The sequence below is a fragment of the Canis lupus genome, chromosome 8 (assembly GCF_048164855.1).
Source record: "Canis lupus baileyi chromosome 8, mCanLup2.hap1, whole genome shotgun sequence".
NCBI lineage: Eukaryota > Metazoa > Chordata > Mammalia > Carnivora > Canidae > Canis > Canis lupus.
Window position 1 is genome coordinate 68,969,771 of NC_132845.1, and position 25,069 is coordinate 68,994,839.

Consider the following 25,069-nt stretch of genomic DNA (forward strand, 5'->3'; position numbering starts at 1 on the left):
ACGTGACTACATCAAGAACCTCTGCAGACGTGAGCACATCAGCAGCTTCTCCAGATGGGAGCACATCAACAATGTCTCCAGACATGACCACATCTATAGCTTCTCCAGATGTGACCACATCAACAGCTTCTCCAGATGGGACCACATCAACTGTCTGGCCAGATGCGAGCACATCAACAGTATCTCCAGACACGAGCACATCAACAGCTTCTCCAGACATGAGCACATCAACAGTGTCCCCAGACATGACCACATCAATAGTGTCTCTAGACGGGACCACATCAGCAGCTTCTCCAGATGTGAGCACATCAACAGCATCTCCAGACACGACCACATCAACAGCTATTCCAGACAGCACAACATCCACAGCTTCTCCAGATGCCACCACATCAACAGTTTCTTCAGTTGCAAGCACATTAACAGTGTCCTCAGACACAGGCACACCAACAGCTTCTCCAGACACCAGCACGTCAACAACGTCTCCAGATTCGAGCACATCCACAGCCTCTCAGGATGCCACCATATCTACAGCTACTCCAGACACCACTACATCAATAGCTTCTCCTGACATTAGCACATCAACAACATCTCCAGACATGACCACATCAACAGCCTGGCCAGATGCGAGCACATTAACAGCTTCCCCAGTCATGAGCACATCAACAGGGTCTCCAGACACCAGCACATCAACAACATATCCAGATGCGACCACATCAGCGTCTCTAGACATGACCACATCAACAGCCTGGCCAGATCCAAGCACATCAACAGCTTCCTCAGTCATGACCCCATCAACTGCATCTCCAGACATGAGCTCATCAACAGTTTCTCCAGACAGCACCACATCCACTGCTTCTCCAGATGCCACCACATCAACAATTTCTCCAGTCGCGAGCACATCAACAACTTCTCCAGACACCAGCACATCAACAGCTTCTCCAGACTTGACCACATCAATGACCTCTCCAGACACCAGCACTCTAACAACATCTCCAGATATGAGCACATCCACAGCTTCTCCAGATGCCAGCACATCGACACCTTTTCCAGTCCTGAGCACATCAATGATGTCTCCATACACGAGCACAACAGCTTCTCCAGACAGCATGACATCCACAGCTTCTCCAGATGCCACCACATCAACAGTTTCTCCAGTCGCGAGCACATCAACAACTTCTCCAGACTTGACTACGTCAACAGCCTGGCTGGAGGCGAGCACACCAACAGCTTCCCCAGTCCTGACCACATCAACAGGGTCTCCAGACACAGGCACATCAACAGTTTCTCCAGTCATCACCACATCAATAACTTCTGTAGACATGAGCACATCAGCAACATCTCCAGATGTGACCACATCAACATCTCCAGTCATGACCACATCAACATCCTGGCCAGATGTGAGCACACCAACAGCTTCCCCAGTCATGACCACATCAACAACAGCTCCAGACACAACAATTTCTCCAGACAGCACCACATCCACAGCTTTCCCAGATGCCACCACATCAACAGTTTCTCCAGTCGTGAGCACATCAACAATTTCTGCAGACACGAGCACATCAACAACTTCTCCAGATGCGTCCACATCAACAACATCTCCAGACTTGACTACATCAACAGCCTGGCCGGATGCGAGCACACCAACAGCTTCCCCAGTCATGAGCACATCAACAGCATCTGAAGACACAAGCACATCAACAACATATCCCGATATGACCACATCAACGATGTCTCCAGACATGACCACATCAGCAGCCTCGCCAGATGCAAGCACCCCAACAGCCTCCACAGTCGTGACCACATCAACAGCATTTCCAGACACGAGCTCATCAACATCTCCAGACACCAGCACATCAAGAACATATCCCGATGTGACCACATCAACAACATCTCCAGTCATGACCACATCAACAGCCTGGCCAGATGTGAGCACACCAACAGCTTCCCCAGTCATGAGCACATCAACAGTGTCTCCAGACATGAGCACACCAACAATATCTCCAGACACCAGCAGCACATCCACATCTCCAGTCGTGACCACATCAACGACGTCTCCAGACATAACCACATCAACAGCCTGGCCGGATGGGAGCATGTCAACAGCTTCCCCAGTCGTGACCACATCAACACCTTCGCCAGATGCGAGCACACCAACAGCCTTCCCAGTTGTGACCACATCAACAGCGTTTCCAGACACGAGTACATCAATAACATCTTCAGACACCAGCATATCAACAACTTCTCCAGATGGGACCACATCAATGATGTCTCCAGTCACGAGCACACCAACAGCTTCCCCAGTCATAAGCACATCAACAGCCTGGCCGGATGGGAGCATGTCAACAGCTTCCCCAGTCACGAACACGTCAACAGCTTCCCCAGTCATGAGCACAACACCAGTGTCTCCAGACACGAGCACATCAACAGCATCTCTAGACACCAACACATCAACAACTTCTCCAGACGCAACCACATCAACAGCCTGGCCAGATGCGAGCACATCAACACCTTCCCCAGTCATGACCTCATCAACAGCATCCCCAGACACGAGCACATCAACAGTTTCTCCAGACAGCACCACATCCACAGCTTCTCCAGATGCAAGCACATTAACCTCTTCTCCAGATGTGACCACATCAACAGCTTCTCCAGACCTAACCACATCAACAGCTTCTGCAGACACCAGCACGTCAACATCTCCAGTCACAAGCACATCTCCAGCCTCTTCAATTGGGAGCACATCTACAACTGCTCCAAACACGAGCATATCAACAGCTTCTCCAGACTCCACCACATCAACTGCTTCTCCAGACTACAGCACATCCACAGCTTCCTCCGACAGGGTCACATCAACCCCTTCTCCAGACAGAACCACATCTCCTGCTCCTCCAGATACTGCCACCACCACCGCAGCTCCCACAGAGAGTTTCTCATCACCAACACCTTCAGCTCCCTCTACCTCAACAGGGACAGCTTCGCCAAACACTATCACATCTCCAGCTTCTGCTGCCACTGCCACCACCACAGTTGCTCTCACAGACAGTAGCCCATCGCCAACACCTTCAGCTGACTCTACCTCAACCGCAACAGCTTCTCCAGGTATGACCACATCCCCAGCTTTTGTTGAGAGTTCCACCACCAGTTCATCTGTCACAGAGAGTATTCCACCCCCAACATTACCAGCTGAGAGCACCTCAGCAGGCTCAGTTTCTCCAGTGACTGACACATCCACCACTTTTACATTGAGTGGTACCACTTTGTCTTCTTATACAGGAGCTGAGACTTCTACAACCTCTGTTGGTAGTGTCACCACCACACTAGCCTCCACAATAAGTAGCCCACAGACAATACCATCTGCAACAACTTCTGCCTCCTCCCCATCTGTGACTCCTGTGGTTGTCACCACAAGGACTCAGTCCACCTCTACCTCCAGGACAACACTTACCACGCAAAGGTCGACCACTGTTACAATAAAAAGCACCCCTGCCCCTACATCTACTACTCCAGCAACCACACCATGTAAGTAATATTTTGTATTTGCCTTTTGAAGCCTACCTATGTTTTCAATCTGTCCCTGTGGGCTTCTTAGACCTTTATCCTAATTCTTCTTTTGTTCTTACTTGTTTCCTTTGGATCAAATGTCCTCAGTGCAGTCACCTTTTCTCTGATCTCTGTCCTGCCCACTGTTTCTTGAACTACATCCATTTTATCATACAACATGCTTCATCTCTCTTTGCCTGGACAGCTTGAGTCCCCAGCAGCAGAGTGTCTGCACACTCCATATCTTCCTTTTATATTCTGTGAAGCTCTGTCCCATCGTATGTTATATCCTATAATCTCATAAACTTCCTATATTTCATTTGGATTACATGCCCTTTTAGTGGTTTATCTCATTGATTTTGCTCATGCTTAAATGCTAAGGTTTTTTGGTTTTTGTTTTGGTTTTTGTTATTGTTGTTGCCTAGTACTCGTATATGTCTTTGGCAACTATCTCTCTGCTACCATTCATTTATTTTGTTTTTTCTTGTTTTCTGTGCATCCACCATAGAAGCCAAATAAGTTTTTTTTTAATTTAAAGATTTTATTTATTTATTTATCAGAGTCACACACAGAGAGAGGCAGAGACATAGTCAGAGGGAGAGGGAAAAGCTGGCTCCCTGCAAGGAGGGAGCCCAATGCTGGACTCAATCCCCAGATTCTGGGGTCACGCCCTGAGCCAAAGACAGACACTCAACCACTGAGCCACCCAAGTTTCCCAAGCAGATTTATTTTTATCAGCTCTGAGCTCTGCCTCTATGCCTTTGAATATTTCTGTATCCTTATGCCTCCCTGCCTTTTTTCTGTCTCTGAAACTTCCACCCAGCTCTCTTTGCTCTGAATAAAATGAGGCCTGCCCCACTCCATGCCTACCATTATAATATAGTGTCATTATGTAATATATAATATACAATATATATTATACAATATACTATTATACTTGTGAGATTGATTATCAGAGTGAGAGAGGATATTTGGCATTAAGATAAATGTACTAGTTAAAATACTTGAAGACATTTATTGGTTTAGATAAACTATAGATATGCCTAGAGACATATGATCTGTGTTTTCCAGGATAGTGCCCTGCCCTATCCTGTCTTGAATTGAGGAAGATGAAGGGAAGTTCTTCAGCATTTGGCTACCGCATTTCCTCAGCGCTTTGTGAATTCTTCCTCTGGAGGGTTTTTGCCTGGCTTTTATTTTATGTGGCTTTGTTCTTTGGTTTCTCTCCAATCTGGCATTGTCTAGTTGAACTCTGATTCTCAGACAGAGGTGCTGAGCATTTTTAGGGGGAGGTCTGGAACTTGTGTCCCTAGGAAGTCCCACAGGTGTCTTGCAGTAAATGCATGACCACCAGGCCCACAGCTGGTATTGGTCAGCTTTCTGAAGGCAGATAGTCTCCCTTCATCTTCCTCTTATTCCCTGGAGGTTGGCTTTTCATGTAGACCTTTGGGCAACAGGTGACACATCCCAGTAGGTGCTTTTGCTGCTTCACACAAGCTTGTGCTCATCACTTAGATCAGGTCTGGACATCTTCAGTAACACACAACACAGAATGAGAGAGAGAGAGAGAGAGAGAGAGAGAGAGGCTGATTTAGGATTTATGGATCTTTCTTGTGCCCAGGACGCCACTTTTGACTCAACTCTTTCACTCTTTCTGAATGTCTTGAACCAAAGGCCTGTAACCAGAGGCTGTGATGTGATGGGTGTGGCCTATGCACTCTGAAACTGGTAGGAGAGGAGTAGACTGGGAGGCAGAGGTGGGGCAGGGTTTCCTAGAGTATGTGCATATCTCATGTGCCTAGCTAGACAAAACTTACCTGGAATACAAGTCTGTGCATGTACAGCTCTTTTCAAGAAAAGCCAACAGGAACAGAGATCTCACTTTTCCAAATAGATTGGCATAGATATTGAGAGTTGTCTGTAACCATCTTCTATCTAAATGAAGTTTACACTCCTCCCTCAAACTCTACATCTCAGAAAATAAAGAGGAATCATGAATAGTCACCATGACAACAATTTCCAGTATGAGCTCTCCTGAAGCAGGTGTTGCAGAGACAATGACATACTCATTCACAGGCCTGCTGTAACCTAGATTGGTCAAGTTCTTCTGGGTACTCTTAGTTTCTGTTTTTTCTTTTCTCTTCCTCAGCCTTGCCTGTGTTGTTCCTCACCCCTGACAATACTAGATGTTCCATTCCTTGCTTTTCAGGGCTAAAGTAAATCATACTGGAATACTCTAAGACCAGGTTAAGTCTGGCATCCACATGGATCATTGGGCAGGTCTCTTAGCCTCTTTCCACCTCACTTGTCCCATCCATAAAATAGGGATGACACTAACTATCCTGCCTATTCCAGGGTCTCATGAGAGTATCAAATTAGACGGTATTTGTGAAAATGTGTTGCAAGCTGTAAAGTGTTATGCAAATATGTGTGGGTAAGTGGGGCTTTGTCCTTTTCAGTGGACTGCAAAAATGAAGGGACGTGGAATGGGCAGGTCTGTGTTTGCCCCAACGGCTTCCAAGGAGACCAGTGCCAGTACGAGGTCACGACCTGCAGGAATGGAGGCTACTGGGATGGGATTAAGTGTGTGTGCGTTGGCCTCTTCCAAGGGCCAAAGTGCGAGGATGTGGTCCCGAGCATTGAGATAGGTGAGTAGGACCACAGGGCCCTGCTCTCCCCAGTCCTGAGCCCCTAATACTGCCCTCTGCATGCCCAGGAATATGGCCTCTTCTGGGGGCAACCATTTAACTCAGTGGCAATAAAGTTGAAACATTAAAAAATGAATAAAGCAGGAAGGTATAGTTTGGAACAAAACATAAATCTGGCACAGAATTTGTATTTTAAAATACACTTAAGATAAATGAGTGTGTACTGGAGGAGAATACAAAAAGTATGTGAAATTCTCTAAGATAATGTAAGGCCAGAGATCCCCTGGGTTCCATCCCAAAGCCATGAAGAATACAGTGTACTCCCCACCCTCCAGAGGCACTCTGGTGAGACCTGAGTGGGAGTGGGGATGGTGGACCTAGCCCACTCCCTTGCTCAGGGCAGAATTGCTGAAGTGTGGGTCTCCTTGGGAAGGAACTTGGGGTGGGAGGGGTCTCTGTTCTCAGTAAGTGGTGCTTCTGTTTAACCCCCTCAGACTCTCCACCAGAGACCGTCTCTGCCCAAGTAGAAATGACTGTGACAGTGACCAGTAGGGAGTTCACCAAAGAGCTAGAAGACCGGGATTCTGTAGAATTCAAGAACTTCAGTGATACATTCACACAAGAGGTGAGCCTGGGAAAGCAAGTCCCTGTCGGTAACTCAGGGAGGAGTCTCTAGAGGTGAAGAAAGCAGTTGAGGGCTGTTCTCATGTTTGTGAGTTTCTCAGCTCACTCCTTTCCTCAGGGTTTGCCAGAGAGCTTGTGAAAAGACAGAAGTTTCCATGAAAGGGCCAGTGGGAGGGCCCCAGGGATAGGGCTAGTCTCTGAGGAGGGAACACCCCATCTGGACAGTGTGCCCCTGCCAGCTTCTCACAGGGAATGGGGGATGCAGCAGGTCCATCCTCTGCCTTCCTGAATTCCTATGGAAAGACCTGGCAGGCTCCACGTTGGGGCGTCTGGGATGACACCGTGACCTCCTTGCCTTTCAGATGGCCCATGTTTATCGTGAAATCCCTGAGTATCAAGGGGTCAACATCACAAGGCTATCGTGAGTATCTGGGGATCCTGGAAAGAAAGTCTTTGGAGTGGAAACAATAATCATAAAGACAACTGTAACTCTGCCCCTATATGAGTTTGCCAGGACTGTCATAACAAAATACCCCAGACTGGGTGGCTCAAGCAACAGATATTTATTTCTCAGGTTCTGGAGGCTGAAGTCCAAGATCGAGGTGTTCAGTAGATTTGGTTTCTTCTGAGTCTCTCTTTGGCTTGCAGATAATTGCCTCCTTCCTGGGTCCTCACACAGTTTTCCTCTGTTCAAGCACATCCTTGGTGTGTCTTTGTGTGACCAAATTTCCTCCTCTCTTTTTTTTTTTTAAAGTTCTTATTTATTTTTGTAGCAATCTCTACACTCAACATGGGGCTTGAATTCAAAACCCAAGGTCAGGAGTCACATGTTTTTTTTTTTTTTTTTTTTTTTTTTATTTATGATAGTCACACAGAGAGAGAGAGAGAGGCAGAGACACAGGCAGAGGGAGAAGCAGGCTCCATGCACCGGGAGCCCGACGTGGGATTCGATCCCGGGTCTCCAGGATCGCGCCCTGGGCGAAAGGCAGGCGCCAAACCGCTGCGCCACCCAGGGATCCCTCACATGTTTTTCCAACTGAGCCAGCCAGGTGCCAGCCCAAATTTCCTCTTCTCATAAGGACACCACTCAGATTGGGTTAGGGCCCACCCCAACAGGCTCATTTTAACTTAAGCACATGTGTAGAGGCCCTATCCTCAAATAAAGAGATACTGGGGGTTAGGGCTTCAACATATGAATTTGGGGGGAATACAGTTTAGCTTATAACACCCTCCCAACAATTATAGTCTTACATATATTTTCCAATTTGGAAGCTCATAACCATCCTGTGAGTGAGGCCGGCAGGATTATTCCCATTGCACAGAAAAAGAAACAGATTCCTAGAGACAGACATTGAGTTGCCTAAGGGGTCATTTATGAAGTGGTAGATCCAAGACTCAAACAGAAATCCCCTTATGCTGGAGACACCGACACATGAGAGTACCTGGAGGTTACAGTTTGTGTGGTGGACATCCCATTTGTCTTCAGAGATGAAGCCAAATAACTTAGCTTGGGAGGCAACCCCAAGGAAAATGTGTCCAAGTCCTGACCTGGCCGGTATTCACTCCCACTCACCTCTTACAGGACTCTGCTCCCACAGAATCTTGGCCCTGCTATCAACCTCAACTGTTTGAAAACCTTAGAATGGTACTGACCAATGAGGTTTACAGGAGTTGCCCAGCCTCCCCTGGTCCGTGAGGGAGATATCTCTCCCATGGTTTACAGAGTCATGATAATCTTCAAAAGAAATTTGCAACCAGTAGAAAGAAAGTTGAACAAAATCACAGGGGAAAAATGTATCTTTCAGCCTCTGTTTTTCTTTCTCTCCCAGTTATGTCAAACCAAAACCTTCTCTCTTGAACAAGAGAGGCCACCAGCTGGGCTTGCCATGTCCTCTTCCTGTGGTCTGTGAGCAGGTGCCTGGTGTCTGCCCTTCAGCAGTTTAGCTCCCCTGGAAGAGGAAACCATTTTTCTTTCTGGCCCTAAAACTTCCTCTTCAGGTTTAGCATGTGCTGACCCCAGAGAGTTCTCTTCCCCCCTGGGGATGGGGCAGTCTGTAGATGCAAACGTCATCTTTCTTCTCTACCTGTCACTGTTTCTCAGGCAGGAGAAGGAGGACAGGCTCTGTGGACCAAGCATTTTTATATTCCTGCTGGGTTTTCTTTTTTCAAAAAAAGATTTTATTTATGTATTTGAGAAAGAGAGAGAGAGAGCGTAAGCAGGGAGGAAGGGGAGAAGGAGAAGGAGAAACAGACTCCCCACTGAGCAGGGAGCCCAATGCAGTACTTGATCCCAGGACTCTGGGATAGTGACCTGAACTGAAGGCAAATGCTTAACTGCCCAAGCCACACAGGCATCCCTGCACCCCTGCTGGGTTCTCTATCCATTCTACTACCTTCGGCCAGATATGAAGAGACAGCTGAACTCTGAGGGCTCCAGAGACGTCTGGGATCGAGCAGATAGGAAGTGAGAATCATTCATCTTGGAAGCATGGAGGGAAGAGTCCGGGGAACCAACTACCCTCATGTTACACATGAGGGAACTGAGGCCCTACGGGGCCAACTGCTGGTCCAAGATCACTTGGCTACTCTGGGCAAGTGTCAGGATTTCCTCCTGAACCTCCTAACTCCCACTATATCTGTGTGGCCTTGATAAAGCCGTGTTTCTCTCCATCAGAGTTTTCAAAATGGGGTCTGAGGATAGTGATGGAGTCAGGGAGATGCCTGAGGCCACCACCATCTTGGGTCTCTTTTCTTTCTCTTTTTAAAAGATTTTAGGCATTTATTCATGAGAGACACAGAGAGAGAGGTAGAGACATAGGTAGAGGTAGAAGTAGGCTCCTTGCAGGGAGCCGGATGCAGGACTCAATCCCAGGACCCTGGGATCATGCCCTGAGCCGAAGGCAGATGCTCAACCACTGAGTCACCCAGGCATCCCACCATGTGGGGTTCTTGAGATCAACGTGTCCTTATTTTGAAAGATGACCTTGAGCTACAAGATCCCCTGGTCCCCTCTAACTCATTAATCTACAGGTTATTTGAATTCCACTGTTCTATATTTTACATATTATGAGTATAATTATTATCTCATATAACTCTATTATTCTGTATTATACTATTCTTTATCTTGTTCAGAAATATTGGCCCCCCAATCTTCTATTTATGTTTAAGCCTCTGAATATAGTACTAAGGAGAAAGCAAGGGGAAAAGAGTGCTTTTGGCTTCCTTTATTTAGGAATCCTGAATTGTGAGCATGGGAAGGCTGGACTTGTTGCTGTATTTTTATATCCAGAAAGTACTTGTTCCTGGGGTGCAAATGATCCCTACACCTATGTCAGGAGAGAAGTAATTTGCATTCTAGAATAAGAGTTCATTGACTTCCAGGCATTTCTGATTCTGTTTTACATACACAGAAGATGGGCTGCTCTAGGGATTTGGAGCTAGAGAAGAGAAAAGGAAGCAAATGGAAGCTGTGAGCTTGTCTGAAGCCATGTTCTCTTGATGGCTTTGCCCCTGCCTTTTCCTAGGTCCTAAGGAAGCTAGGAAGAGAAGAGATGATTGGCTAGAATTTTAACCTTTTAGGTGTCAAAGACTCATTTGAGAATTGACAACAGTGTATGTGAGTTGAAAATACATACATATGAGCTTCTATGCATACTCTTAGAGGGCTCACAGGCCTTCTTCAGCCCTCCACTTAGCAATTCACGAGTCCTGTAAGCCTCTGGTGTCCTCATACCTCTTAAAGACATCTTGCCAGCAGCTATCCAGTCTCCTGCTGATTGCATCTAATGACATCTTGATGATGATCTTCCGTGGTCCCATCCCTCTATCCATCTTTGCCCTTGAGCCTTCCCTAAGACTTCCACACAGGGAAGACAATTATCTTAGGCCTAGAGCCTAAGTTTCGAGACAGTTATCTTAGGCCCAAGTTGTGATATGTGCCCGAAGGGGAAGTGCCTAGCACTGTGCCTGGAATTAGCTTTCATCCAGGGAACACGGGGTCATCATTTCAACCATCCTCCCCCAGCTCTGCCTTCCCATGGGAGCAAAGAGGGCATGTCTTGCCTAGGAAAAGGGGTTGAAGTGAGCACTTATGACCTAGGAGGATACTCACAGACATCTTTTTCTCTCCTCAGTGCTGGCAGTATTGTGGTAGAACATGAAATTATCCTGAAGACCAAGTTCACCCCAGAATACAAGGATGTTTTGAATAAGGTCACCCAGAAGGTGACGGAAAAAATCCAGAATGTAACCAAACAGCAAATAACCATAAATAGTACCTGCCCAGGTAAATTCCTAGGCTTCTGGGGGGGGTGTTGAAGGGTCCTCAAGGAATCTTTAAGCTTTGTGTCATCTCTGGAGGGGGGAAGGGGAAAAGGCAGGTGTACATGCAGGCTAAATCCTGTGGGACTAGTGGGAAAATGAGAATAAGCATGGCTTGTTATGAGGAGCCTATTCTTCTGAATATAATGAGTAGTGTGGGAATCTTGGCAAAGATGCATATGGGAGAAGAAGACATGGGGAAGGCACAGGGCACTTGGAGGGTCATTGTTCTGGAGAGCTGGGCACAAGGCTGCCATTACCGTCTGCAGGAATGGGGTTCCTTCTACCCCTCATCACATCCCACTCCCCACTCCCCTATCCCTACTAAACAAATTTGTTTTAAGGGGCTCTATGTGTCTCCTTTCACAGCTCTACTGTGTTACAACACGACTGCCACCAAGGTGCAAAACATTACGGTTACCCAATATGACCCTGAAAGTAGGTGACTGGGGGTCCAGGGAGGGCAGAGGGAGGTAGACAATGTACCTGGCTACCTGGTCACTGCAACTCCTCCATGTCCCACAGAGGAATGCAAAGAGAAGGCTGGGAAAAATTATGCTGCCTACTTCTTTGTGGAGTACAAGGATCAGAAACCAAACTGCATCAACCGTTGCATGCCAGGCTTCAACAGCACCATGAACTGTAATTTTGGGAAGTGCCAGCTAGACCGCAGTGGTCCTCGGTGCTAGTGAGTGTCCCACCCCAACCTGGCTGTTCTCCCTCCCCATTGGGAAACCCACACTTCAAGACTCTGTCTAAAGGCAAAGGTCATCAAGTGGGTCCTGGCCTCTCTTGAATACAAAGGACACAAGTAGCCAGAATCCAAGGCCAGATCCAGAATGGGCCTCAGTAGCTTTCCTCCCCTCCCCTGGGTTTGTGTAGTGAGACTAAGGACTGGGCCAAGCTCTGAAAAAGCAGAAGGAAAGCCCCAGCTTCTGAAAATTCCCAGAAAGCCTATAAAAGCTGAGTCACAGGCATTGCCTACTGAAACTAAACCAAAGACAGACCAGGGAGAAGGAGTCACACATACTCAAAGACCTGAGTAAATATTCTGGTTCTGGGAAGGTTTCCTGAACAAGGATTTCACAGGCTGGTATGGGGAGGAGAGGAACAGGGCTTAGAAAGGGTTTCTCCAGGGAGGAGAGGGAGCTTCAGAGGCAGAGTGTGTGCTGGGGATCTGGGATGGGGATTTGCTTTTCCTGATGGAAAGGGAGACTGAGAGCGTGATGGTTAGTTGTGGATAAAAAAGGCTGGGGTCTTAAGTTCTTGGGTACAGCCTAGGGCAAAGCCCAAATTGGGCCAACTGCTCTATATCCTGGGCTACAAAACCTAAAAGTACTGGGCTGAGTATTGGGTCTCTCTCTTAGGCCCACGTCATGGAAGCTGGACTTTACCTCTGTCCCCTCAGGGCTCCTTGTTCCACACCCTAGCAATGTTGTCTTTACCCTCTCCTCATTAAGCTCCCATGGAGTCAGGGCCAGATCTGAGGCAGGCAGACTGTGAGTGTTTGCTACCTCTGACTCAGAATGCTCCCTCTCCCCATCTGCTCCTTCTGTCCATCTCAGCTGCCTGAGCACAGACACTGACTGGTATAGCGGGGAAACCTGTGAATTCAGTACCAAGAAGAGCCTGGTGTACGGGCTTGTGGGAGCAGCTGGTGCCACAGTGCTACTCATCCTTGTTGTTCTCTTGATGTTTGCGCTCCGTTCCAAGAAAGAGGTGAAACGGTGAGTCACTGCTGCCAACCCGCCACACCCCCCCCCCCCTGCCGCCATGGGCCTCTAGCTCCTCCTCTTTTTCAAATGCTTCTGCCTTCAATCATTCATCCTCAGGATGGACAGTGGGAGAACTGAAAGCAGGCATGGAACCAGTCCCCAAATTCTGGTTCCCTGCTCATAATGGAAATCTCTCTGGTGTTTTTGTCAATAGGCAAAAGTCTAGAGTGACGGAGTTGTACAAATGGCATGAAGAAGATGGAGGACCAACACCTGGAACCTTCCGAAACATTGGTTTTGATATGTATGAAGGTACTGGAAGTCCTTAGTGGACTCAAAATGTCTCAAAGGGTGTACATGGGAGGTACATGGAAGGACTTCATGGAGCAAAGAGAACAGTGTTTCCATCTCTAAAACCTTGGGTTCTGTATCTGTACTCCTATTTCTACCACTGGCTCCTGCAAAGCCCTCGATGAGGTGTAAGCATGGGCACAGCATAACTAGACCATTGAAGGGCATGAGTTACTTGATGGTCTACATTTCTGCAGAACACAAACCTGCCTATGTGGCCGCAGATAGACATGTAGGGGTGGGCTGAGCTCACTGATAGATGAGTTATAGCCCAGTCAAGTGATTAATTCCATATTTGCCAGGTTAAATGTACGTGTTAAAATTTCTACAGATCAAGTCTTTACATTCCAAAGAAGGGAAAAATGGAAGGAGGGAAACATTTTAGTCAATTCATAAAAAAGCAAGAAAGGGGGAACAGATGATGAGGAAAGGGATGACAAATAGGAAGCACTAAATAAGATGGTAGAAAATAATCTACCATCTTATCAACAACAAATATAAGCAGATTAAATACTCCAGCTAAGGATGACTGGGTGACAGGCACTGAGGGGGGGCACTTGACGGGATGAGCATGGGGTGTTATACTATATGTTGGCAAATCAAACTTCAATAAAAAAAAGCATATATATATATATATATATATATATATATATATATATCCTATATCTATATATAAAATACTCCAGCTAAAAAAAAATAATACTCCACCTAAAATAAAAATAAAAATATATATAATACTCCAGCTAAAAGAGGGAATTAAAAAAAATCTAGCTATTTTTTGTGAATGAAAGGTATCAACATTAAAAGTCATTCCATTTGGGGCGCCTGGCTGGCTCAATCAATAGAGCCCCTGGTTGTAAGTTCAAGCCCTGTGTTGGGTGTAAACATTACTTAAAAAGAAAATCTTTATTGATGGGATGTTATACTGGGTGTTATACTATATGTTGGCAAATTGAATATTTATTTATTTATTTTTAAGGTGTTATTTATTTATTCATGAGAGATACAGAGAGAGAGGCAGAGACATAGGCAGAGGAAGAAGCAGGCTCCATGCAGAGAGCCCAATGTGGGACTCGATCCCAGGTCTCCAGGATCATGCCCTGGGCTGAAGACAGATGCTCAACAGCTGAACTACCCAGGCATCCTGGCAAATTGAATTTAAATAAAATATTTTAAAAACAAACAAAAAAATAAATTTTTTAGAAAAAAATTTTAAATATCATTCCATTTAACCAAGATTTGGTAAACTTTTTCTACAAAGGGCCAGATAGCATATTTTGGGCTTTTGTGGACAATATGATTTCTATCACAATTACTCAACCCTGTTGATGTAGCATGAAAACAGCCATAGACAATATGTAAATGAATAAGTGTGGTTGTGTCCAATAAAACTTTTTTGACCCTTATAAATGTAAAAAAAAAGAAAGAAAGAAAGAAAAAATTCTTAGCTTGTGAGGCATATACAAATAAGCATCAGACGCATAGGCCATATTTGTCAACTTCTACATTGAGCCAGAAGTGAGTCACAGATGCCCTCTATTGCCAGTCCTACTAATTATTGTCCTGGGTGTCCTAATCAGTATAATAAAAAAGAAAAAGAGATAAAGGGCTTAAAGATTGGGAAGAAAAATATAAGTCTGTCATTTGCTGATGGTATGGTTGTCTAACCTAGAAAACCCAAGAAAATGTTAACTCCCTAAAAGTAATAGAATTTATCAATTTGCAAGAGATAAGATCATTTGCATGTCTATGCATCAACAACAGGTCATTTTTTTCCCTCTCTTTTCATAATTTTATTTTTTTGTTCTATTACTTTTTTTAATAATAAATTTATTTTTTATTGGTGTTCAATTTGCCAACATACAGAATAACACCCAGTGCTCATCCCTCAGTGCCTGTCACCCAGTCACCCCCACCCCCTGCCCTCCTCCCCTTCCACCACCCCTAGTTCATTTCCCAGAGTTAGGAGTCTCTCATGTTCTGTCTCCTTTTCTGATATTTCCCACCCATTTCTTCTCCCTTCCCTTATATTCCCTTTCACTATTATTTATATTCCCCAAATGAATGAGACCATATAATGTTTGTCCTTCTCCGATTGACTTACTTCACTCAGCATAATACCCTCCAGTTCCATCCACGTTGAAGCAAATGGTGGGTATTTGTCGTTTCTAATGGCTGAGTAATATTCCATTGTATACATAAACCACATCTTCTTTATCCATTCATCTTTCGATGGACACCGAGGCTCCTTCCACAGTTTGGCTATTGTGGACATTGCTGCTAGAAACATCGGGGTGCAGGTGTCTTGGCGTTTCATTGCATCTGAATCTTTGGGGTAAATCCCCAACAGTGCAATTGCTGGGTCGTAGGGCAGGTCTATTTTTAACTCTTTGAGGAACCTCCACAGTTTTCCAGAGTGGCTGCACCAGTTCACATTCCCACCAACAGTGTAAGAGGGTTCTTATACAGCAACAAATATATACAGTACAAATATATATCCAATAAAAGATATTGAAGAGTTTTCAGTGGAAAAATGATAAAACTTTATTTAAAAACATTGTAGAAACCCTAAGCAAAGGAAAAGCCTTATGTCCATGAATTAGAGCATCAATACACCAAATCCATCAAATAGCCCCCCACTCCAAGGGGGGGCTAATCCTAATCCTAACGGACTTTTCACAAATTTGAGACGCTGCCTGCCAAGAGATGGTGGTTTTTCTTTGTTGAACTTTTTTTTTAAATTTTTTTATTTTTTTTTAAATTTTTTTAAATTTATTTATGATAGTCACAGAGAGAGAGAGAGGCAGAGACACAGGCAGAGGGAGAAGCAGGCTCCATGCACCGGGAGCCCGACGTGGGACTCGATCCCGGGTCTCCAGGATCGCGCCCTGGGCCAAAGGCAGGCGCCAAACCGCTGCGCCACCCAGGGACCCCTTTGTTGAACTTTTTAAATGTGATTTTCCACATCTTCCAAGAACCAACCAAACCATTTGCTGAGGTCTGGTAATTTAGGTAGGCTGTCATGTTTGCGATGGCTTTCAGTTTCCTAGGAAGGGAGGGGATACACCCCTCATCTTGCAGTGGGTGGGATTAGAGGGATAGATGGGAGCTTGTCTTTCTAACCAGCTGTTTCCATGGGGCTTTCTTCTCATCTAGATCAAGATGATTCCATCCACTTGGACTCCATTTATAATAACTTCCAGCCCTCCCTGGACCACATAGACTCTGAAACAAAGGTAAGAAAGGCATGGATGAAGTGCTCACCTCCTCCTTTCCTGAGACCCTATATCCCCTCCTACCATGGTAAGATCTTCAGGAAAGCAAAGTAATGTTTATTGTTTGTTAGTCTCTGTGACATCTAGGTCTACATTGCTGGAAAATGAACATAATTTGGGGTGGCAGCAGATGGAGAAGGAGCTAAGCAACACGGTGGAATCTACCTTACCCTAGATCCCTGAGGCTCCAGGCTCAGAGATTTCTTTCCACTTTAAGTATGTGCTTGGTGGCCAATTTATTTAGTTGTTTTAACTCTCAAACCACATAAAAGTCAAAAATAGTGTCCTAAATACCCTGCCTAGATCAACAATGTTTAACATGTTGCTACTTTTTCATTATATAGCATAGTATGTATGTATATGATATACATACTCATCAAATTTTGCTGAACCATTTGGAAGTCAGTTGCAAACATTATGACATTTAATTCCTAAACATTTCAGTAAACATCCCCAAATACCATTAGCATTCCCAATAAATTTATGATAATTCCATATTATCCAATATCCGTTTTCCAATGAATCCAAGAACACCTCTTTACTAGTTTTTTCAAATATGAAAAAATTGCACTCACTGACCTTTGTTGTGTCTCATTAGTCTTTTTAATCTAGAACTGATTCCTACCTTTAAGATATATTGATTTTTTTAAGAGTCTAGGATAATTGTCTTAAGGAATGTCCCACATTTTGAGTGTATCTAATTATTTTCTCATGGTGTTCTTTAACTTGTCCCTTGACCCTTTGTACTTCTATAAACTGGCAGTCAGGCTTAGGGCTTGATTAGACCCAGCTTAGACATTTTTGTTAAGCATATGTCAGGCCTCACCTCAGAAGGTACATAATGTCATGATGTCCCACTGTGACTGAGGCCAAGATTGGTCATGGGCAAGGGGTGACCCTTCATTGATTGGCACCTTGATTTTCTTTCAACTGGATGGATGTTCAAGGGCAGAAGAAATGCTCTCAAAGTATTCACACTTCAGAAGTTTAATTGGCTTCAGGCACTGTACTCCCTAGGGAAAGCCTTGGGGCAAAGATAAACTCCCTAGCTAGAATACCTTTAAAACTAACTAAGTTGTGGGTAAGTGGGGGAGATCCTTGGTTTGTACTAGACTCTAGGTTATAGGGTAAATTCTAAGCTGAGCACTTCCCCAGACCCAAGACTCTTATGTTTCCAAATCCCAGTTTCCTTATAAACCTAGCCTTTACCTGGTTCAATCTCTCTTTCCAGATCAAAATTCAGAGGCCCCAGGTGATGATGACGTCGATTTAAGGCAAAGGCAGTTTCACGTGGAGCTGTGGGGTCTGGGAATGAAGAGAATTTACTTTGGCTAAGCCTGGTGGAACTTTCCCCATTGAGAGCATTCCATGGAACCTGATGAAAAACAGAACCTATACGAAGAAAGAAGAGAGAGACCACAGTGCTGGGAAACTCAAATAGAAACACCATGGAAACTCTGATGGGCTTGTCATGATCCCAGGCAAGGCGCTCCTGTTCAAACAGGGAAGTTCTTCCTCCCGCCTGCCTTGCTTCAGCACCAAGGAGAGCGTCCAAACCACTCCTCAACAGTGGCTAGCACTACAATTTAAGACTGAACTTTACATTATACAAAGCCTCTTGTAAGATTTCTTGCACTTCACTTTCATGAAAAGCATGTTTTAAACAATTCAGCATTTCCTTTGAATATATAGGATTATTACTATTTTTAATGTTCTAATATTTATCTATAGGTCCTGATTTTTTATTAGTCAATATAATAATATATATTTCTAATGGCTAAAAGCAACAAAAGCACATTCATTAAATTTTTCATGGTTCCTAGTCTTTTCTTCAGCCGATACCCTATACTAGCTCCTGTTTCTCACCTGCCAGTCTCTCTCATCTCCTCTCCCTCAGGATGTAGGGTCTAATGAATTTGGCCTCGAGATAAAAGAGAAAATTTGCAGCCAATAAGGGTGCCAGCATCACTTGCTGGCCACTGAAGATGCCACAAGGCAGGACTCACATATACTCCCATGATACTGGGACTCCCAACTGAGAAAGAACCAAGTTCCCCTTCTGGAAATGGGCTCATGTTTCTTCCCATAGATTTGCAGAGATAGAGTCTTGGGTTTTATTTCCACCTTTCTCATCAATTCCCTGTGTTAAATCTGGGAAAAGTCATTTTTGACAACTTGGATTCAAGATTTTCCTTCTGCTGAGTAAAGACTAGGTTCTTGCTAAGGCCCCTTTAATTGCTGTCATTTTTAACATGTTTAGGATGCTTTATTACAATTCCTGCCATGCAGCTCAGGATTCATTTTGTTCTGGAAGGTGTCACCCACAAGCTACCCTATTTAAAATTTAACCTAAAAACAGAGCCTAGGCTCTGCTGCCCCCTCATGATCACTTGGAGCATCTGCAGGGATCGGTCAGCTCATGGTGGACCCGTCCTGCCTACCCCACCCCTCCATAGGAAAGCCATCAAAATCCCCAGCTCTTAAAACTGAGTTTAGTCCATTTGAGCTGCAATAATAGAATACCATAGACTAGGTGGCTTATAAACAACACACATTTATTTCTTACAATTCTGGAGGCCAGTAAGTCCAAAATCAAGGTGCTGACAGATTCGGTATTCTGATTCACAGCCATCTACAACATCCTCACAGGATAGAAGGGGTGAAGGAGCTCTCTGGGGTCTCTTTTATAAGGGCACTAATCCCACTCAAGAGGGCTCCATCCTCATGACCTAATCATGTCTCAAGAGGTCCCACCTGCTTACATCATCACGTTGGAGATCAGATTTCAACATATGAATTTGGGGGAAGACAAACATTCAGTTTATAGCTTGGGATGAATCTGGGTTTCTTCCTTTTCAAACCCGCTTCCTGTTTTGAATAGGCCAAGGCATCAGTAGCCATAGGAGGGGCCATTTAAAAGAACTGCAGACCCCACATCCAGTCTAGAACCACATTAATCCACCTCAACGTCTTCCTGCTCTCTTCTCACATCTGCTTGGTGGAGAGGCAGGATACAATGATTAGACTGTATCTAGTCAGTCTGGGTCCAACTCTTGACCAGCTATTTACTACCTAGGTGAACTTGGGAAAGTAACTTCTCTCTAGACCTTAGTTCTCTCTCTTTTTTTTATTTATTTATGATAGTCACAGAGAGAGAGAGAGGCAGAGACACAGGCAGAGGGAGAAGCAGGCTCCATGCACCGGGAGCCCGATGTGGGATTTGATCCTGGGTCTCCAGGATCGCGCCCTGGGCCAAAGGCAGGCGCCAAACCGCTGCGCCACCCAGAGATCCCCAGGACCTTAGTTCTCTTATCTGAAAAAACTGACCACTCCCTTTGTCCCAATCACCATTTTATATTTTAACTCATTTATTCCTTACAACCCTATCATTATCCCCATTATATAGATGAAGGAGTCAAGGCAAAGACATACCCAGTCACTTGCCCAAGATTGTGCAGCCAGTGGGAGTGAAGCTGGAGTTACAAACTAGAGAGTCTGGCAGTCAAGCCTGTATTCTTGACCATCAATTATGTGCCCTCCCTGTGGGTTCACTCCTGGGGTTAATTGGGTTAATACATGTAGAGTGCTTGGAACAAAGCCTGGCACATAGAAATTTTTAGGAGGGAAGGAAGGAAGGATGAAAGGAAGGAAGGAAGGAAGGGAGGGAGGGAGGGAAGGGAAGGGAAGGAAGGAAGGAAGGAAGGAAGGAAGGAAGGAAGGAAGGAAGGATTAATTACTGCTCCATTAGCTTCTTCCCTCACAATTCTTTCCCCAGTATCCCTTCTCTCTTCTTCCTTTCCCATTTCAACCATAGAAGAGCTATGGGCTGGATGGGAGGCAAGATGACAGAAAGGCCCTATTATTTTGCAGAAACAGGAAAATCCAAAGGCACAGAGATAAACAAAAGATTAGAGGTGGAAACACTAGGTGCAAAGAGGATGGTCTGGTGGGGGGTTAAAGACAAAAAGGGATTTGGGAACTACCTTCCCAGCCTCACCTTTGACGACCTGCATCACTCCCAAAGTTACATGGTTCCATGTATTACTACTACCCTTGGGTGCTTCTCTTGCCCTGACCTGTGGATCTTTATGGCATCACCTCAGGCTCAACCCATTGCCTTGTCAGCCTTGTGGATGCTTTCCCTGTGGCCTGCCCTCCTGCCAATCACCGCTTCCTGTGCAGCCACTGGCTCCTTCCCAATTGTGCTATTCTTCTGCTCAAAAACACTGATGCCCCCACCCTCTTATTAAAGCAAGATCCATGCTCCTTAGTGTCTAGGTCCTTAGAATTGGCTCCATCTCTCCTTTACCTCTCCACCTCAGGCTCCAGGAGCTCTATGACCTCACAGCATGGAGTGCTGAAATGCCACGCACTCCCCTCAGCTGCTTCTTCAGACTGCAATGGCCTTTTATACCTTCCTCTTTAGAACCTGACTCATCCTGCAACTACAATTTCACCTCCTCCTGGAAGTATTCTGTGATAGAACCCTTTACGATCTCTCTCATCTATCTCCCTGTCTTAGTCAGTGTAGGTTGCCATAACAAAATACCAACCCCGGGTGGCTTGAATAACAGACATTTATTTTCTCATCGTTCTTGAGGCTGGAAGTCCAAGATTAGGGTACTAGCAAGATCAAGTTCGGGTGAGGGCTCTCTTCTTGGCTTGCAGACCTGCTTACTTCTTGCCGTGTGCTCACATGACTGCTTTTTAGTGCATCCACACATGGCAGAGGGTGGGCGGGTGTCACAAAAAGCAAGCTTTCTGGTATCTCTTCTATAAGGGCACTAATCCCATCAGGTCAGTGCCCCATCATCAAGGCCTCATCTAACTCCTACCTCCCAAAGTCCCTGCCTCCAAATTCTATCAGACTGGGGGTCTGGGCTTCAACATTTGAATTTGAGGGGACACACACACAGTCCATAGCACTCCTTAACACTGTTGTGTATACTTCTTATGTCACGTTCGTAATTTTCCCTATATATCTGTCCCCACAGGGTGAAGACATGGCTTTCTTCCCCTCCATACTCCCACAGTGCCTAACACAGTCCCTTGTACATCAAATATGTTAGTAGGGCTTGTTAAACTTAGTTGAATCTAGACTCATTTTCACGAAGCTGTCCTTGGCTTGCGTCAACATGACATAATTGAATTCTTACTTGTTCTCTGATTGCTTCATGCACACTATGTCTGAAGAAGAAAGAAAGAAAGAAAGAAAAAGAAAGAAAGAAAGAAAGAAAGAAAGAAAGAAGCCCCAAACAGAGTCACTTATGCTAATGCCATGTCAGCAAATTAAGAATTAACACCTAACCTAATTGCAGTGTTAGCCTCTCCCAGAACTGTGACCTTTAACCAGCCAATCTGGAATTATCTGATCAGTAAAGTAATATGCCCAATAGACCCCTGCTCTTACCCAGGTGGAGGTGACCTTGCCTGAAACAATCCATTCTTTGTTAGAAATTTCCCCTTTTTTTACCCTCTTCTGCCTATAAAAGCCTTCCATTTTGAATAGCTCCTTAAAGCACCTTTCTATTTGCTATATGGGATGTCACCCTTTTCATGAATCATTGAATTCACCCAATTAGATCTTCAAATTTACTCAGTTGATTTTTTTAACATCTCTCATTCTATGGAAAGCACCATCTTTCTTTCTTCTTTCTTTCTTTCTTTCTTTCTTTCTTTCTTCTTTCTTTCTTTTTCTTTCTTTCTTCTTTTTTTTTTTTTTCAAATTTTTATTTATTTACTTATGATAGTCACAGAGAGAGAGAGAGAGAGGGGCAGAGACACAGGCAGAGGGAGAAGCAGGCTCCATGCATCGGGAGCCCGATATGGGATTCGATCCCGGGTCTCCAGGATCGCGCCCTGGGCCAAAGGCAGGCGCCAAACCGCTGCGCCACCCAGGGATCCCTCTTTCTTCTTTTACAAAGAGAATTTGGTCCCTTTTTTTTTAAAAGGGGGAATCTCTATTCCCAACATGGTGCTCAAACTCACAACTCTAAGATCAAGAGCTGCATATCCCACATACTGAGCCAGCCAGGCACCCTGGAAAGCACCATGTTCTGGAGCCAGAGAATTAGCTCAGACCATGCACACCAGGGCCTCTTATACAACCTGTTTTTTTCCTTTCCTCTCATGGCTAAGCCTTTCTCTCTCTGGAAGAGATCAAGACAGGAAGAATGGCAGCAGAGCTTCTTCATTCATCCCAGAGGGCCCTGGGTTTGAGAATTAACATGGCATCCCGGTCTCCCTCCTTGGCCTTCTCTGGGTCTTTCCAAATCACTTCCAATTACCCAAAGACCCTAAGGGTGGGACAAGTGTGAAATGAGGCAGGAAATTGGAAGGCCATTACCTGATGAGAAACTAAGACTAATGCCACTATCCCATCCTCAAAATGTGTGGAGATACGGGAAATAATTTTCCAAGACACCCTCTAAAACTCAGCTCTCTGGCAGACAGACTATAATATAGACTTTTCGAAAACAGTAAGACATTTAAAACCCCAGAGATTTTCCTGGTTTGGGAAACTGTGACAGTTATGTTTTGCTGCTGAGGATGGTGTGACTCTGTAGATAGCATTTAGATTACACCTACAGGTTGGGCAGGCCTGATTCATCTGTGATGATACAGCAGGCAGGGGAGCTGGCGGCTTCCTAAGTCAGGCTGTCTGACAAGAGGCAGGGCTCACAGGGGAGCCAAGCAGCTGAGGAAATTTACTGCGTGTTGTAGCCAGGGAAAGTGGAATTGGACCTGGGTGATAATCAGCCTGATTAGCTTGGTGCCTCCTGGAGAGAGCCAAGGGCAGGGAGGCAGTGCAGGGCGGGGGCGGGAAGGATGGGTCAGCCAGCATTAAGGTGGAGGCCCAGAGGCTGGGGTTTGCTGAGGTCAAGAACTGGGATTCAGAGAAGTCTATGGAGCAGCAAACCCAAAGAAAATGGGTCTAACACCTGTCGTCAGTGTTAAATTAAAAAAGAGACAACAGGCCCCTGGAGTCACTTGTGCTCACTCCTCATCAACAAACTGAGACTTAATATCTAACCTAATTGCAGTTTCAGCTTCTTCAAGGAATCTAACCTTTAACCAGCAATCTGGAATTAACTAGTCAGCGCTAGTGAGGTAATCTGCCTGATAGACCCTGGCCTTCCCTCAACAGAGGGTGACCTTGCTGAAATAATCCACTCATTGTTAGGAACTTTCTCTTTTTGGCCTCTTCTGCCTATAAAAGTCTTCCATTAAAATTTTTTTTAATTTATTTGACAGAGAAAGCACAAGCAAGGGGAGTGGGAGAGGGAGAAGCCCTGAGCCCAATGTGGGGCTCCATCCCAGAACTCTGGAATCGTGACCTAAGTCAAAGATAGACACTTGGGATCCCTGGGTGGCGCAGCGGTTTAGCGCCTGCCTTTGGCCCGGGGCGCGATCCTGGAGACCCGGGATCGAATCCCACGTCGGGCTCCCGGTGCATGGAGCCTGCTTCTCCCTCTGCCTGTGTCTCTGCCTCTCTCTCTCTCTGTGACTGTCATAAATAAATAAAAATTAAAAAAAAAATAAACAAAGATAGACACTTTACTGAATGAGCCACCTGGGAGCCCCAAAAGCCTTGTACAGCTAGCTCCTCAGAGCTTCTTTCTGCTTGCTAGATGGAATGCTGCCTGGTTCATGAACTGTTGAATAAATCTATTCCATTGAGTTTTGTTATTTATCAGATTTAGTGGCAGCAATAGGATCTGAAGTGAACTTCACATGGCTTCAAGAGCAATAAGAAACACAGACATGGTACCCATGAACCCTCTGAGTTCTCTCCTTTGCTTGACATTTCTGAGGGCTAGGCCAAGTTCCTCTGAGGTCTGAACCCCATTCTCTTTGCTATGGGCTCCTGATCTAATTGGTTCTCCAGTCAGTTCCATGTTGGGAGCTGCTAGTATTTTAGCTGCAATAGCTAGTATTTTACCTACTTTGAGTGGAAAACCCCAGCCCTTGGTTCTGTCACCAGATTCCACATCGGGAACTACTGGTAGCAGCTGCAGTTGCCTATTTGTTTGGAATCAGTCCTCAGTCTCCCTATTCTTTGGGGTCTTTTGGTTCAGTTTTTTCCTCAAACCCAGGTTTCACATTTAGGAATTGCTGGTGGTACATGCAGAGACTCCTTTTGATCAGGATGCAGTAGCATCTTTTGGTTACTGCCAACACATGTGTGTTTGTCTTGTTTTGTATAGATAAAATCTATTGATAATTGGGCATCTCAGAAGCGGCCACAAAACTGGTGGGCACTGGTCAAGCTTTTTCACCACCTAACTCAAAGATTCCTGTAAGATAAGTTGGTTGTGGAACAGGTTAGATCCACTCTAGGTTACCCACCAACCTCAAAAAAATTTCTGTGCAATGAGGTGCATTAAATTTCACAATCCCTAACTGAGTGGAACAACCCTTTTAGGTATTAGTTTGGCTCTGAAAGACCTAAAGCCTTAGCCTAAGTAAGTAGGTAAATAAGTAAGTAATCCCTAAATTCCAAAGATAAGCACACCACCTTTGGCACACCTGCTTACTTTTTGTCTAAGAACTATGGTTCTGGAAGCTATAAATATCTACAAAAATGGCAGAATCT

At 45.1% G+C, this 25,069-nt stretch overlaps 2 protein-coding genes across 2 annotated transcripts; both read left to right on the forward strand.

Moving 5' to 3' along the window:
• The first annotated feature begins 245 nt into the window (after positions 1-245).
• Positions 246-3,395, forward strand: LOC140639202 (uncharacterized). The gene is made up of 4 exons (XM_072837693.1): positions 246-299; positions 575-1,624; positions 1,691-3,099; positions 3,274-3,395. Exons 1-3 carry the CDS (start codon positions 246-248, stop codon positions 3,044-3,046), a joined length of 2,460 nt encoding a protein of 819 aa, XP_072693794.1. The 3' UTR covers positions 3,047-3,099; positions 3,274-3,395.
• On the forward strand, positions 3,102-18,279 carry LOC140639203 (mucin-17-like). Its single transcript, XM_072837694.1, has 11 exons — positions 3,102-3,519; positions 6,000-6,188; positions 6,683-6,813; positions 7,175-7,233; positions 10,946-11,097; positions 11,502-11,570; positions 11,658-11,820; positions 12,698-12,859; positions 13,062-13,159; positions 16,355-16,434; positions 17,705-18,279. Exons 1-11 carry the CDS (start codon positions 3,102-3,104, stop codon positions 17,744-17,746), a joined length of 1,563 nt encoding a protein of 520 aa, XP_072693795.1. The 3' UTR covers positions 17,747-18,279.
• The last annotated feature ends 6,790 nt before the right edge of the window (positions 18,280-25,069 follow it).

Excerpts from the sequence above, each read along its gene's own strand:
- LOC140639202 (XM_072837693.1), top strand. The coding sequence starts at position 246 with ATGACCACATCAATAGTGTCTCTAGACGGGACCACATCAGCAGCTTCT. Across the intron at positions 300-574 it reads CATCAGCAGCTTCTCCAGAT|CACATCAACAACATCTCCAG; the intron begins GTGAGCACATCA and ends TCCTGACATTAG. Across the intron at positions 1,625-1,690 it reads TTGACTACATCAACAGCCTG|CACATCAACAACATATCCCG; the intron begins GCCGGATGCGAG and ends TGAAGACACAAG.
- LOC140639203 (XM_072837694.1), top strand. The coding sequence starts at position 3,102 with ATGACCACATCCCCAGCTTTTGTTGAGAGTTCCACCACCAGTTCATCT. Across the intron at positions 3,520-5,999 it reads TACTCCAGCAACCACACCAT|TGGACTGCAAAAATGAAGGG; the intron begins GTAAGTAATATT and ends TGTCCTTTTCAG. Across the intron at positions 11,098-11,501 it reads CATAAATAGTACCTGCCCAG|CTCTACTGTGTTACAACACG; the intron begins GTAAATTCCTAG and ends CTCCTTTCACAG.